The sequence below is a fragment of the Hypanus sabinus genome, chromosome 17 (assembly GCF_030144855.1).
Source record: "Hypanus sabinus isolate sHypSab1 chromosome 17, sHypSab1.hap1, whole genome shotgun sequence".
Classification (NCBI taxonomy): domain Eukaryota; kingdom Metazoa; phylum Chordata; class Chondrichthyes; order Myliobatiformes; family Dasyatidae; genus Hypanus; species Hypanus sabinus.
This window is the reverse complement of record NC_082722.1, coordinates 32,137,837-32,153,736: the sequence shown is the minus strand read 5'-3', so window position 1 is coordinate 32,153,736 and position 15,900 is coordinate 32,137,837. Positions and strand designations below refer to the sequence as shown.

General features: G+C 40.3%; 1 protein-coding gene across 2 annotated transcripts in view; it reads left to right on the top strand.

Annotated features, from left to right (window-relative positions):
* slc12a4 (solute carrier family 12 member 4) overlaps nucleotides 1-4,347 on the top strand; it is a 126,166-nt gene extending 121,819 nt beyond the window's left edge. For both annotated transcript variants that reach the window (XM_059992807.1, XM_059992809.1), the window contains exon 24: nucleotides 3,261-4,347. In XM_059992807.1, coding sequence (XP_059848790.1) covers nucleotides 3,261-3,352 — 92 coding nt within the window. In that variant the 3' untranslated portion in view covers nucleotides 3,353-4,347. The remainder of the gene's footprint in view (nucleotides 1-3,260) is intronic.
* The last annotated feature ends 11,553 nt before the right edge of the window (nucleotides 4,348-15,900 follow it).

The following is a 15,900-nucleotide window of genomic DNA, read 5'->3' as shown; positions in this document are numbered from 1 at the left end:
GAGGCACCAGCCCGACCAGCTGTGCCACAGCACCACTCTTCCCTTTTCAATACCCCTCATGCCATTTCAATTTCAATGTTTAAGAGAAGTTTGGTTGGTACATGGATGGCTGTGGTCCGGATGCAGGTTGATGGGACAAGGCAGTTTAAATGGTTCAGTATGGACTGGATTGGCCAAAGGGCCTGTTTCTGTGCTGTAGCTTTCTGTGACTCTGTGACTCCCTGCCCAGCAGAGCCTTGAACAAGGATAGGAGCAGATGCTTTGGGAAAGAATTAGGAGAGGACTAATTTTGATGCTATTAAGCAGGAATTTGGGATAGTAAATTGAAATAGATGTTCTTAGGGAAATGTACAAGGGAAATACATAAGTTGTTTAGGGACATTTCTGTGGGGTTCAGGATAGTTTTATCTCATTGAGGCAAGGAATGGATAGTAGGGTAAAGGAAACATGATTGACAAGAGAGGTGGAACATTTAGTCAAGAGGAAGAAGAAAGCATACTTAGGAAACAAAGATCAGACCACATTCTTGAAAGTTACAAGGCAGCCAGCAAGGCATTTAAGAATGCACTTAGGAGAGCTAGAAGGGGGCATGAATAAACAAATGTGTTGTAACATGTCGACGTTAAGAAAGAGTATGTGTCGGGACTTTTGAAAAACATTAGAATAGCTAAGACCCCAGGTGTTGATGGGATATAACCCACAGAAAGCAAGGGAAGAGATTGCTGCACCGTTGACAATGATCTTTGTGTCCTTACTTGCCAAATGAGTAGTACCAGAAGATTGGAGGATGACAAATGTTATTCCTTTAATCAAAAAAATGATAGTGATAACCTTGGGAATTATAGACCAGTGAGTCTTATAACAATGCTGGGCAAACTATTGGAGTGAGTTCATAGAGACAGAATTTACGAGCATTTGTAAATGCATAGTCTGATTAGTAATAGTCAGCATTGTTTTGTGAGGGGCAGGTTATGTCTTACCAGCCTGCTTGACATTTTCAAGGAAGTGACAAATTGATGAAGGTAGAGTGGTGGATGTGATGTATATGGGTTATTGTAAGGTGTTGAACAGTGTTTCCCATGGTAGGCTCATTGAGAAAGTCAGTAGGCATGGGGTTCAGGAAACTTGGTTGCATTGAACCAGAACTGGCTTGTCCACAGAAAGCAGAGGGTGGTAGTGTATGGAGTGTATTCTACTTGGAGGTCCAAGATCAGTGGTGTTCCACAAAGATTTGTTCTAGGTCCCGTGCTCTTTGTAATTACTTAGATGAGGAAGTGAAAGTGTGAATTAGTAAATTTGTAGATGACACAAAGGTCGTGGAACATTGACAGAATACAGAGCTAGGCTGAGAAATAGCAGAAGGAGTTCAGTTTGGAAAAGTGGGAAGTGATACACTTTGGAAAGTTAAACCTGAAGGCAGAGTACAAAGTTAATGGCAGGAATCTTAGCGGTATTGAGGATGGAGGAATTTTGGGGTGCACGTCCATAGATCCCTCAAAGTTACAGGCAAGGAGATAGGGAGGTTAAGAAGGAATATGATCTGTTGACCTTCATTAGTCAGTGGATTGAGTTCAAGAGCCACGAAATAATGTTACAGCTGTATAAAATTCCGGTTAGACCACACTCGTGTTCAGTTCTGGTCACCTCATTTTAGGAAAGATGTGAAAACTTTAGAGAGGCTGCAGAGGAGACTTACCAGATGCTGCCCAGAATAGAGAACATATCTTATGAGTAAAAGTTGAGTGAACTTGGGTTTTTCTCTTTTGAGTAAATATGGATGAGAGCTGACTTGATAGAGGTGCATAAGATGATAAGAAGCATAGATAGAGTGGACAGTCAGCAGCTTTCTCCCAGGGCAGAAATGGCTAACACAAGTGGACATACTTTTAAGATGAATGTAGAAATTATAGGGTGGATGTGAGAGGTAGTTTTTTACACTGAGTGTTAGGTGTATGGAATGCACTGCCAGGGGTGGTGGTAGAACAAAATTCATTAGGGACATTTAAGGGACTCTTACATGGGCACTTGGATGAGAGAAAAATAGAGATCTATGTGGGAGGGTAGGATTAGATCGATCTTGGAGTAGCTTCATGGGCTGAAGGGCCTGTACTTTGCTGTACAGTTACATGTTCTGCGGAATTATGCAAGACTTCTCCATATTCACTAATATTTCCTGCTCTAAATTTTTGATATCTCCCTAAAACCCATCTACCTGGATCTGCTTGATACCTCCTTAAAACATAAAATGTTGTCACCTTATACCCATCGTGCCCTTTGGCAGAGCCTTCCTTTTCCACATTATTTGGTAGTACAGCACAAACATAGGCCATTTTCCCAACCAATCAGTGGCAATGTTATATTCTGGTCACATCTACTTCTACTTTAACCTTATAGTTCGTGTTTCAGTTCTCACCTCCCCTGCTGTGTGATTTCCTGTTGAAACTATTTAAGTTATATGCCTTTGTCATATTTCACTTTCTTTGAATAAAGCACCGAATTGTCATTGTCCCCTTGGACTTACTAAAAACTTTTTTCCAACCGTAGTTTTACTTTCTCTATTAATCTTTCCTACTTTGAAGACCCGCAAGTCCCTCTCCTGTTAGGCTCTTCTTTAAAATTGTTCCACTCTGCATGCATTTTCACTCTGGACACACTGCTCTTTTCAGTAATGAATGACAAAAGGCATGTGTTGCTTGTTCTATCAGAATATTTATATTTGCTTGCTTGATGTTAATATTTTCCCTCATTCACTATGATTTCAAATCTGATATACCTGTATATACTGGCTGTAGCACATATCAAAACCACAGTAATAAACACTGGAAAACGCAACTGCAGACATTCATCACAGTTGTTTTTTCTTCCTTAATTAAGTTTGTACTTTGCTGCTATTAACCTTTTTATCTCATGGGCTTCAATTTTTCTAATATAATTATAGTTGGTATTTTAGGAAACACCTTTTGAAAGTTTACAATCCCATCAATTAAATTGTCATCATCTGATTTCAGCCTCCATCAATTAGATTGTCTTCATCTGATTTCAGCCTCATAAAAGCTCTATAATCAATTTAGTCAAATGTAACTTGCCTTTAATCAATGTGTGGTAGCCCTCCTTTACTAGATCCAAGTGGCTATTTATTTTCTCCCAGATTACAGGTTCTGAAAGCATTCATGTAGCCTTCAAGCACAATTTAAAGGACAACTCTAGAAGGCCCTTTAAAATAGATCACATTTTTAATCTCCTTGACATATTAATTTTAGATATGGAATTTCTGGAGGTACTTACAGAAGGTCTGGAGAGAGTATTGCTGGTACGTGGTGGTGGCTGCGAAGTTATCACTATTTACTCTTGAACATGACTACTTTCTCAAGCAGTATGGAAACATGTCCACAGAAAACATTCCAAAAACTGTGTCTTCTGATGAACATTTTTTTTATTGGTCAGACTTCGGACAAAATCTCATGGGTTATATTCCAAGTCCCATGTCAGTTGAAGCTTTATTAACAATGTCTAATATCAGAGTTCAGAGCTCCTGAGTACAATTTGAATAAACAATGCTACGGTGTAATGGTCGGTTAAAAATATGAAAGGAGTACCCTGGATAAAAGGTATACGGTACTGAATACCTTTTCTAAAATAAGATTGCAATTTGGACTTGGAATATAGATGTCTGATGTGTCAGTATTGAGCTTTGCACTGCTTTTATATTTCAGCTAAGTAAATTTATATAAGTTAGCTGCAGTGGTAGTTTAACTGTATTGCAGCCCTAAAACATTGTACACAATGACACAGCTGGTGGTCACATATTGCAGTGGTGTCTCCAACACCACACTTTCTATTACATAATGTGGATTTTAAAATATTTTGACAGGTTTGGCTATTTGTTACTGAATAACTTTCAAGTCTTTTGCATAGTAGATGCTAATTATGAAGTAATGGGATCCAAATGGCCTAGCTGTATCTTCCAGGGTTTGGGATGCTGTTTGTGGCAAAGACAAATTTATTTATTTTAGTATTTATTATTTTTCAATGTTGTCCAAGATAGAGAGTGCTGTCTTTTCCTGCAGAATATAATTAAGACCATCAGTTGGTGGACTGTGCTTGTTGAGTATGCTGCACCGAGGTTTGCGGAGTCTGGGGTTGGTGTGCCGGAGATGGAAGCTTGTAATTGCACAAGTAAAGGAGCTGCTAAATGTTTAGATTAAAATTTCACAATACGCTTATCAGCTGTAAAATTGTTCTAATTTTTTTGGAGCTGTTCTATTATATAATGTGCTTTTGTTTATCATATTAAAAGTAAATAGTCATCAAAAATGTTATTTTTCTCAATAAAGTACTGTAAAAGGAAATCCATATTTCTATATTAAAGTTTTGCCTTGGTAGAAGGCTAGTCCACACATCAGTTAAAATTTACAAACCATGCAGTAAATTCTGAGCAACTTAATTATGATTTTATGTTTAGGCCCTTCATACCACTGTATGCTGAAATATGACTGGTATTTGCAGCGCTGTACAACTGGAAATCTAGCATGGTAATGATGTTTACAACTTAGTTCAGGAAAGCTGATTTAGCAGCCCTGGCATAACTTGGTCAGTGAAGACTCGGCTATCTATCTACACCTAAAGGACAATGGACACTCCTTCGATAATAACAAAGTGCACATTTTGGACAGGGTGCTTAAAGAAGCCATCTTTGTCAAACTGGAAAACCCATCCAGTGGTGGGGTACGACTCCACCTATCAGCTACTTACAATGCAGTCCTAACATCTCTACCCCAGCATCTCCAAAACAGTTCACACTTCAGGGACAAATGTTTCACACAGTGCGGTGGATGTGTGGACTGAGCTGCCAGAGGAAGTGATAGAGTGGGTACAACTACAACATTTGGACAGTTGCAGAGTTAGGGAACATTTAGAGAGATGTGAACCAAATGCAAACAAATGGGACCAAATGTTCTGCATGGATGAGTAAGGCTAAAGGCCTTGTTTCCATTCTAACTCTTCGGTGACAACCTGTACAATTATTCTTTGGCACCCTTCATCACGTCATTTCCTTTGTTATTTTTTTCGGATAGCCAGGAAAGCAAAGCTGAATGGTGATGTAAAGCAAAAACGGAAGTGAGGATGAAGCTGCAGTTTTATCTAACAACACCCCCTATTTATATTGTCCTTATCGTGTCTGGAGATTATGAACAAGATCAGCACTTTGTATCCATTTTTTTATTTATCTGTGAGAGGTGATGATAAGTGGTAGAATCTGGGAGGAGCTAATCGGAATGCGGAGAGACGAAAACACATCGTTGTAGGACTAGTATAACATAAAGGTGCTTGATAGTCTGCATAGACTCTGTGTAGCCAAGGGCCTCTCTGACTCTATTCTAACCAAAACTGCCTCTTTAGCAGAAAGGCTGAAGGATGTAAATTTTGATAGCCAAATAATTGCTAGTACTGTAATTGGATTCCATGGGGTGCAGTCCCAGGTTCTTTAAGTTTTTTTTTACATATTTCAGAGAACTTTGTTGCAGCATGATTAGGACATTTGTGAATAACCTGAAATAAAAATTAGTAAGAAATAATAGCACAGATTGCAGGATGGTGTCGACAGATTAAGTGAGCTTGAAAGTAATACAGATTTCAATCTGGAAAAGATATAATATATCCAAATAGGATAAATAAGGCAATAGAACACATTATGAGTAGAAGCTATAAGAAAATAAAAGGATGTGTGATGACCACAGGTAACTGAGAGACTAATGCAGATAGGCATGGTGCATAATCAGGCATACAGAGAGTCTTTTATGGGCCAAGACAAAATGTACATGATTCATAAACTCACAGCTATAGCAGTTCTGGTCATCCCATAAATAACAAAAAAAGGTTCAAAGAAGGTTTTGGAAGAAGTTGCCATGCATGGAAAGGTCAGGTGTGCTTGAAATGAGGAAGGCTGAAGATGAAATGACATTAGGTACATATTTAAGTACATACAGTATATGAGAGATTTTTATAGGGTCAGATCAACGCTCTGCAAGACTTTTGAGGCATAGTAATTGTGCTGTAACCAAAGTGTTGAGACAAATATAACAAAATAGATTCAGGCAAGTCTGTACAGACATCTGGGAAATGGATAATCTCCACGTTTGTTAAGTAAATATAAGCAAGGAGACTGATGGATTTTCAAAGAAGCAGAGTATTTCCAGGGTTGTTTGCAAGATTCTAATTTGGGATTTGTTTTGAGAAGCAATCTGTAGCAATGAAGATTTTGTATAATAAACACATAGGCTCAAGCTAAACTGACATGAGACAGCACAGTTTTCCTTGGTCATGCAATAACTTTGGCACATAGAGACAGTGACCGGTTGGCTGTAGTGAAGATAGCATCAATGGTCCACTCGGAAACACCTCAATCAGCACCTGAGGTTTCAGCAGCGGGCAGAGAGCAGCTTGTTGATAATCAATGGACAATATCAATTGAGTTGTCTAAAATCACGACAAGCATAGAGAGGGAGACTATGCACAGTTTTTTTTTCAGGGCTAGGGAATCAAGAACTAAAGGGCATAGGTTTATGGTGAGAGGGGAGACATAAGAATATGAGAGGCAACTTTTTCACCCAAAGAGCAGTCAATATATGGAATGAGCTGGGAAAAGACTGTTCTAATATATCAGGAGAGGAGAAACAAAATAAGAGAGCACATAATGAGCAGAAGTTCTAAGGAAACAAAGAGTAGTCAGTACATGAAATGAGCTTCCAGGAAAAGGGGCTGAGGCAGATACACTAATAACAGTTAAAAGACATTTGAATAGGTGCATACTGTAGATAGGAAAGGTTCGGAGGGATATGGGACTAGTTTGAAGGGCATCTTAGTCTACATGGACCAAAGGGTCTGCCCCATGCTGCACGACTCTATGACATAACAGAAGCTTAGAATATAATTAAGAAATATCTAATTCAAGAGTCCTTGTTTTGAAACCAGTTCCACAGGGAAAATGTGAGAGTGATGTGAACTGTCAGGAGCAATTGATTCCATGCTCCTAAAGGTTCAAAGGTTCATTTATTATTGAAGTATGTATCCACCAACAACTCTGAGATTCTTCTTCACCAGACAGCCATGAAAAGAATGTGAAAGTCATTCAGAGAGAAACATCAAATCCACCCTCCGTACAAAATAGACAGCATCCCGACCATCAGCTCCCAAATCCACCTCCTCTGCACAAAATAGACAGCATCCTGACCATCAGCTCCCAAATCCACCTCCCCCCGCACAAAATAGACAGCATCCCGACCATCAGCTCCCAAATCCACCATCCCCGCACAAAATAGACAGCATCCCGACCATCAGCTCCCAAATCCACCTCCCCTGCACAAAATAGACAGCATCTCGACCATCAGCTCCCAAATCCACCTCCTCTGCACAAAATAGACAGCATCCTGACCATCAGCTCCCAAATCCACCTCCCCTGCACAAAATAGACAGCATCCTGACCATCAGCTCCCAAATCCACCTCCCCCCGCACAAAATAAACAGCATCCTGACCATCAGCTCCCAAATCCACCTCCCCTGCACAAAATAAACAGCATCCCAACCATCAGCTCCCAAATCCACCTCCCCCGCACAAAATAGACAGCATCCCGACCATCAGCTCCCAAATCCACCTCCCCCGCACAAAATGGAACAAAGCCTTCAACCCTCCCAAAGCCCCCTCAACCCCACACAAAAAAAAACACTAGACAACAAAAATATCAACCCCTAAATTCCCCCCTTTGCACAACAAAACAGGAAGGAATGGGTGAGAAACACAGAATATAAAAACCATGAGTCTGAAAAGTCCACAAGCACAATAGTCTAATCCATAAACACAGAACCACAGTAACCTCCTCCTTCATCATCGAAAGAGGGACACCTCACCTCTGACCCGACTGGCTCCGTACCAAGAACTAAATCACTACACAAATGATTGAATGGTAAAGTGCAATGTACACAGTGGCCACCAATATGACAAAGGGAGACCAGCATGGGTTGGACCTAGCCAAACTTGACACAATGGAACCAACTCATTGGTGGAGGAAAAGAAGAATAGGAAGGAGATGGGTCTTGAAAATAAGATTTAACTCTGTATCAAAGCCTGCAACAGCACAAGAACCCAGGACCACATGAGGAGCGACCTAGAAATTTTTCTAGGAGAGGTCTAGCACTTACTGCCTTACAGTATGCTTAAGGGAGAACCCTCTCATTTTTTTAATAAGTCTTTGGATGAATGCAGGCTGAGAGCTATGATTAGTCTTAGTAGCTATTTTGGCTGGAATGAACAAGATGGACTGAATGGCCTCTTTCTGAGACTTGTATCTCTGTGTTTCAGTTGGTGGGGCATCTCCAAGTTGATATACAACATGTGAGCAGTTGCTTGTAGGTTGCAACATTTCACCTGAATTCAAACTGTCCAGTTCTTGTTTTAAAAGTGTGCCTTTAACATTTTAATTTGAATGAAATAGTTACTTAATCAAAATTAATCATTAAACTCACTTATGTCCTTGCAATGCACATTTTGATATATATTTCTTTGGATCTATTTTACATTTATTGCCTTATGGAAAATGGATAAAATAGGTAATGCCTCTTTCTAATTTAGATTTTAAATGTAAAATTCTCCTTCAGCTTTAAATAGAAAACAACATATGAACAGTAAAGCTGAGTAGGAAAAGGAGAAATAGACAGAAATTGCATCAAAATGCGCTTTCATCAGTTAGATTGCTAATTTCCTTCCCAACAGAAAAAGACAATGTGGTTCCAAGAACAGTGTGCCGAGACTGTATCTGACGCTGGGAAAGAAAAATCTACTATCATCTGGTAGAGGTTTTGACAGGAAAGCTATGATTAGGCAAAGGAGCATGAAGTAGCTCGGGTATTAAAAATCAATTTAGAGCATTGAAGATGGTTTATTGCAATGATATTGTGAGACAATGAAGGTTGGCAAGGATGTGTCTCCTGAGGAGGTGGAGGATATGAAATTTATGAAAATGAAGTACATGTCAATTGTCAATTGTCAGAATAAATATTCCAGGGGAAAGAGACTGTCATTACAAAAGTTTGGTAAAAAATATCAACTTGAGCTTTAGTTGTAAATATCCCCTGACTCACCAGAGATTGAAGGAAACAGCTTAGATCCATGCGTCAGTTACTGGTAAGAGATGCAAGACCAGAATTTGGTCTCCTCACTGAGCATACATGGACAGTTCCAGATGCTGATGCATATCTTCAGACACTAGAGCCCTGTATCCAGGTTCTCGTTCTTTGCCGAACCTTGTTTCTCGTTTCTATTCATGGGAACTTACTATATTCAAATATTCCATATAACTGTATGTATAGTAAATGTTAAACTGTTTGTGAAATATAATAAGATACCCAAGTTTGTGAAATGGACAACTTCTTTTTCTGATGGTTCTTTAATTAGCCATAACCTTTTGTCCAAGTAAGGAACAAAAAGCTTATTTACAGATATTAGATGAAAATGACTGCCCTTGACATGAGGAAGTATGGTAAAACAAAAGGTGTCAAAAGGAAAACACCCACTTGCTGAAATCACAATAGTAAAGAAAAACGTCTTTTATTGTTGAAGGTTAATCATTGCATATCTCTGAGTTGTTCCATAGACAGAGTCCTCAGCCCAGTCACTTCTGGCTGTGTCATTAATGAACTTCCTACCATTGTGTTGGTAGTTGGTACAGCTGCTGATGAATGCACACCTACAACCTATCACAAAAATAGCCTCTGGGTGGTAATGTATAGAACCAACAAAGGGGTATAGAGTCATAGAATACGACAGCCCAGAAACAGACTTTTTGGCCTATCTAATCCATGCTGAACCATTAATTTGCCTAGTCCCATCAATCTGCACTCAGAGTACAGCCCATCATACCCCTCCCCCCCATGTACTATCCAAATTGTTCATAAATGTTGAAATTGACACGGCATCCACCACTTGCACTTGGCAGCTCCATACTATCACCACCCCTGTAAAGAAGTTCCCCTTAAATATTTTACCTTTCACCCTTAACCCATGACCTCTGACCATAGTCCCACTCAACCTCAGTGAAAAAAGTTTGCTTGTATTTACTCTATCTATACCCCTCATAATTTTGTATACCTCTATCAAATCTCCTCTCAGTCTTATACATCCTAAGGAATAAAGTCCTAGGCTATTCAAGTCCCGGGAATATGCTTGTAAATTTTCTGTGCACTCTTTCAATCTTATCTGCATCTTTCCTCTAGGTAGATAACTGAAACTGCACACAATACTCCAAATCAGACCTCAGCAATGTCTTATACAATTTCAAAATGACATCCCAACTCCTGTACTCAATACATTGATTTATGAAAGCAATGCGCCAAAAGCTTTCTTTATGGCCCTATCTTCCTGTGATGCCACTTTCAATAAACTATAGACCTGTATTCCCAGATCCCTCTGTTCTATTGCACTCCTCAGTGTCCTACTACTCTCCGTGTATGACCTACCCTGATTGGTCCTCCCAAAGTGGAACACCTCACACTCGTCTGCATTAAATTCCATCTGCCATTTTCCAGCCCATTTCACCAGCTGGTCCAGATCCCTCTGCAAGCTCTGAAAGTCTTCCTCACTGTCCACTACACCTCCAATCTTGGTTTCATCCACAAATTTGCTGATCCAGTTTACCACATTATCATCCAGATTGTTGATATAGATTAAAAACAACAAAGGACCCAGAACCAGTCCCTGTGGCACACCACTAGTCACAGGCCTCCAGACCAAGAGGCAATCATCTACAATCACTGTCTAGCTTCTTTCGTGAACCATTGTTTAATCCAATTTACTATCTCATCTTGAATACCCAGCGACTGAATCTTCTTGACTAACTTCACACGTGGAATCTTGTCATTGTTAATATCCAATTAGACAACATCCACTGCCTCGCCTTCATTAACCTTCCTGCTAACTTCCTTGAAGATTAATTAGACAGTACATACCATGCACAATACCATGTTAACTAACCCTACCCAGTCCCTGACTATCTAAATACCTGTAAGTCCAGTCCCTTAGCGTACCTTCCAATAACTTTCCCACTACTGATGTCAGGCTCACCGGCCTATAACTACCTCGATTATTCTTAGAGCCTTTCTTAAACAACAGAACAACACTAGCTATCCTCCAATTCTTCCGCACTTCAGCCATTTAAAAAGGATGTTTTAAATATCTCTGCTGAAGTCCCTGCAATTTATGCAATAGCCTCCCACAGGGTCCAAAGAAACACATCGTCAGCACTTGGTGATTTATCCACCCTAATTTTCCTCCAGACAGCAAACACCTCCTCTTTTGTAATCTACATAGGGTCCATGGCCGCGTTGCTGTATTCCCTCTCATCCATAGACTCTGCACATTTCCTGAGTAAATACAGATGTAAAATATCCATTTTAGATCTCTCCCATCTCTTTAGGTTCCACGCATAGATTACCACTCCGATCTTCCTGAGGACCAATTTTGTCTCTTGCTCTTAATATATCTGTAGAAGCCCTTAGAAGCCTCCTGTACCTTGTCTGCAAGGGCAAGTTTATCTCTCCTTTTGGCCATCCTGATTTCCTTAAGTGTTCACTCGCATTTCTTCTACTCAAATACCCCATTTGCTCCTGCCTGCCTATCTACACCTGCTAGGCACCTCCTTCTTTTTCTTAACAGGTGTCCAATATCCCTCGAAAATCAAGGATCCCTAAACCTGGTATCCTTGCCTTTTATTCTGACTGGAAAATACAAATTCTGTACTCTCAAATTTTCATTTTTGAAGGCCTCGCACTTACAAAGTATACCTTTGCCAGAAAACAATCTGCCTCAATCCACACTTGCCAGATCCTTTCTGATTCCATCAAAGTTGGCCTTTCTCCAATTTAGAATTTCAAACCAAGGACCAGACATATCCTTCTCCAGAATTATCTTGAAATTAATGGCATTATGATCACTAGATGCAAAGTGCTCCCCTATACAATCTTCTATCACCTGCCCTGTCTCATTCCCTGATGGGAGATCTAGTGTTGCACTCTGCCTAGTTGGGATTTCTAAGCCTGATGAACACATTTGACAAACTCTTTCCTATCCAGCCCTTTTACAGTACGGGCGTCCCAGTCAATATTTGGAAAGTCAAAATGACCCACTACCACAATATTTTGTTTTTTGCAACAGTTTGCGATCTCTCTACAAATTTCTCCTTTAAGTCCCGAGGACTGTTCCGAGACCTATAATTCCATTAATGTGGTCACATCTTTCTTATTTCTCAGTTCTACCCATAAAGCTTCACTAGACGAACTTGCCAGTCTGTCGTACGTCAGTACTGCCATGACATTTTCCCTAATTAGTAATGCCACCCTTCCTTTAATCCATTCCACTCTATCACATCTAGAACAACGGAACCCTGGAACATTGAGCTGCCAGTCCTGCCCATCCTAGAAACAACAACGTCATAATTCTATGTGCTGATCCATGCTCTAGGCTCATCTGTTCTTCCTACAGTTCTCCTTCCTTTGAAATATATGCACAGCCAGGGCTTAACAACATCTTTTTCTACAACCATTCCGCTATCTGTTCTGGCGCTCCGCCTACAACTCTGTACATGTCCCATATTCCCTGGAAGAGAGCCCAATGATCCAAAAATCGAAAGCACTCTCTCCTGCACCAACTCCTTAGCCACATGTTAAACTGTATCATCTTCCTCCTTCTGGCCTCACTAGTACTTGGCATGAGTATCAATCCTGACATCACAACCAAGGAGCTCTTGTCCCAAACTCTGTGATCTCACTTTGCAGGACTTTGTCACCCTCCCAGTATGTCATTGGTACCAATCCACAACCTCCTTCTGCTCACCCTCCCACTTAGGAATGACGTGGACTCAATCTGAGATGTCCTGGCCCTCAACAAACCATCCTGGAATCTCTTTCTTGTCCTTTCTGCTCCCCCTACCAATGGAATCCCCATCACTATTGCTCAACTCTTCTCCCCCCCCCCCCACCGTTCCTCCCGAGCCACAAAGCTAGACAATAGTGCCGGAGACCTAACCGCTGTGGCTTTCTTCTGATAGACCATTCCTCCCAACAGTACCCAAAGCGGAATACCTCTTGTTGAGGGAACATACGCTGCATTGGCTGCCTGTTCCCTTTTCCCCTCCTAACAATGGCCCATTTACCTGTGTCCTGCATCTTAGGTGTAACTACTTCCCTGTATGTCCTGTCTATCAACTGCTCATGCTCCCAAATGATCCGGGTTCGTCCAGTTCCAGCTCCAACTCATTAACACAGTCCATTGGAAGCTACAGCTGGATGAATTTCTTGCAGCTGTAGTCATCAGGGACACTGGAGGTCTCCCTATCTCCCCACATCCCACAAGCAGAACATTCCAATATCCCGTTTGGCATCCCCACTGCTCTAGATGTTCAATAAGAAATAAAGAAAGAATAAACAATGAAAAACAATCTACCTACAGACTGTGCTTCTTCTAAGCCTCAATAAGCCGAAGCTTCAGCTCCCCACACCAGCACTGGTCCATTCACACAATGGCCGCTCCGCTTAAACCTAACTTCTTTTTATTGGTCTTTGCCAAGTGCCTAATTATGCACAATCCAACGTCTCCTCCAGAATGTGACATGAAAAATACGAAAATCGTCACAGCCATCTGACTTACACTTGGGCGTGGGACCGATATGGCTTTGAGGGAGGGCAGGCGTGATGAGTCCACCAGATCTGGCATCAGGCATGAATCTGCATCAGGAGTGCAGTTAATTTTGTTAGAAAAAGGAAGCTGGAGCTTGGAATCAAATTAAGGGAGGTTCAGTGCAGAGGGGTGAAAGTCACTGATCTATTATAGACATGCATCTTTAAGTCAACTGCATACACAAAACATGATTTGAGTGCTTGTTCATTATACAATTATAGCCATGGTGGCCTTTGCTAAAATTACAAGGTAAGCTTCAAAATGATGTAATTTAAAGTCAAATGGTTATAAATATTCATAGTACTTGTCTACTTTAAAAGTATTTGTTTTTCATTAAATTCATTTGAGGAAGCAATGAAACAATGGCTGTTCAGCAACTAAGCTGAAGGAGCACAGATGCTCCATTGTATAAGGAAAGTTGGTTCTGTGGCTGTGGACAAAGCACCTGGATGATTATTTATCTCCCTGGTGACAGGGTCAATGTGGTCACAGAACAGCTGCAAAGCTCCCCGCAAGGGGAGGATGAACAGCCAGAGACGCCAATATCAGCACCAGAGAAAGCGGAGGGGACCAGCATGCAGAGCATAGGCAGCTAACAACAATGCAGAACACAAGACCTCATAGGTGGCAATACAGCCCTTGGTAATAGGTCTGAAAACAGGGGAATAGATTGAATGAACGTTTGAGTGGAGAGATGGGACAGGTATGAGACCTTTCGATTTCCAAGGCATTGGAACTCAGATCAGTATCTTTGCAGGTGAAGGTGCTTCTGGGCCAGTTTAAACTCACTCGGCAGAAGAAGGGAACTTCGAGACTAAACCAGGAAGGAGGGATACAAAACAAGAAGGAGAAATTAGAAAGATAGGAAGTGAAATAAGTAACATGAACAAAGGCAAGTGGGGTTGGTATATGGAAAGATGTTAAAAAGCCAAAATTTAAAGTGCCGTACTTAAATGCTGACAGCATTCAGAACAAGGCGGCTAAATTAATAGTGCAAATAGAAGGAAATGAGTATGATACATCACAGAGACATGGCTACAAGGGTATTTGCCATTTTGGTAAAAATGTAAAGTTATTAACAGAGGAAGAGATTTGATCTTGATTTGGCAAATTATTATGTACAATTTGAATAAATTTGGATCGAGCTAAATAATAACAAAGGGCAGAAAACATTGGTAGAAGTTATTTATAGGTAACCAAATCAATAACTCATTTTTATGCATTGCCCAATATCACAACTACACCCAAATAGTAGCTGCAATATTGGGCGATGAATAATTATGGCAATGAAAGATGCATATGTAACAGGGATAACAATAATCATGGGGGGACTATACACATATAGACTGGATGTCAAATTAGAAGTAATAGGGTGGAAAATTAAAGATGTATGAGATGGTTTCAAGATCAATATGTTGAGAACCAAATAGGGAGAAGGCTATTTTCAGATCTGTTTTTGTGCAATGATAAATGGCTAGTTGAGGATCTTACAGAGTCCTTTGGAGTAGAATGGTCGTAACATGAAAGAATTCGTCATTAATTCATCTAAAGCTAAGGTCTTAAAAGTAAACAAAGTAAACCATTAAAGTATAGAAGTAACACAGCTAGAGTGGGGAGCTTTATTAAAAGCCGACATAGTGGATAGAACATTGCTGCATTTTGTTGCACATCACTATATTTGTTCATAAATGTCAGCTGTTACCCACTCCTCTCCTATGCAAAGAATAGCACAAGCTGTCAAATGAAGCATAATATTAGGTCCAGGAAGGAGACGTGCAAAGTTCCCAGAAAATAATAGCGTGCTTGAAGAGTAGCAGAATTCGGCAAAAAGATTAATTAAGGGAACAAAAAATGGAATGTGAGAGGAATTTGAAAGTATATATTAAAAACTTGTACTAGTATGTAAAAAGATTAGTGAAGGTGAATGTATATCATTTCTAATTATAAGTGGGAATCTTTATAATGAGGACAAGGAAATAACAGTAATTTCAACAAATACTTTGGTTCTGCCCTCATGGAAGAGGTCACAAATAACTTCACAGAAGTACCAGGGGAGTAAGAATCTAATGCAATAGACAAGTTAAAGGAAGTTGCCATGATTAGATGAATAATGATTGTGAAATTATGTTGACAGCTGGGGAATCCCTGCAGTTTCATAATCTGTGATGCTGAGCACA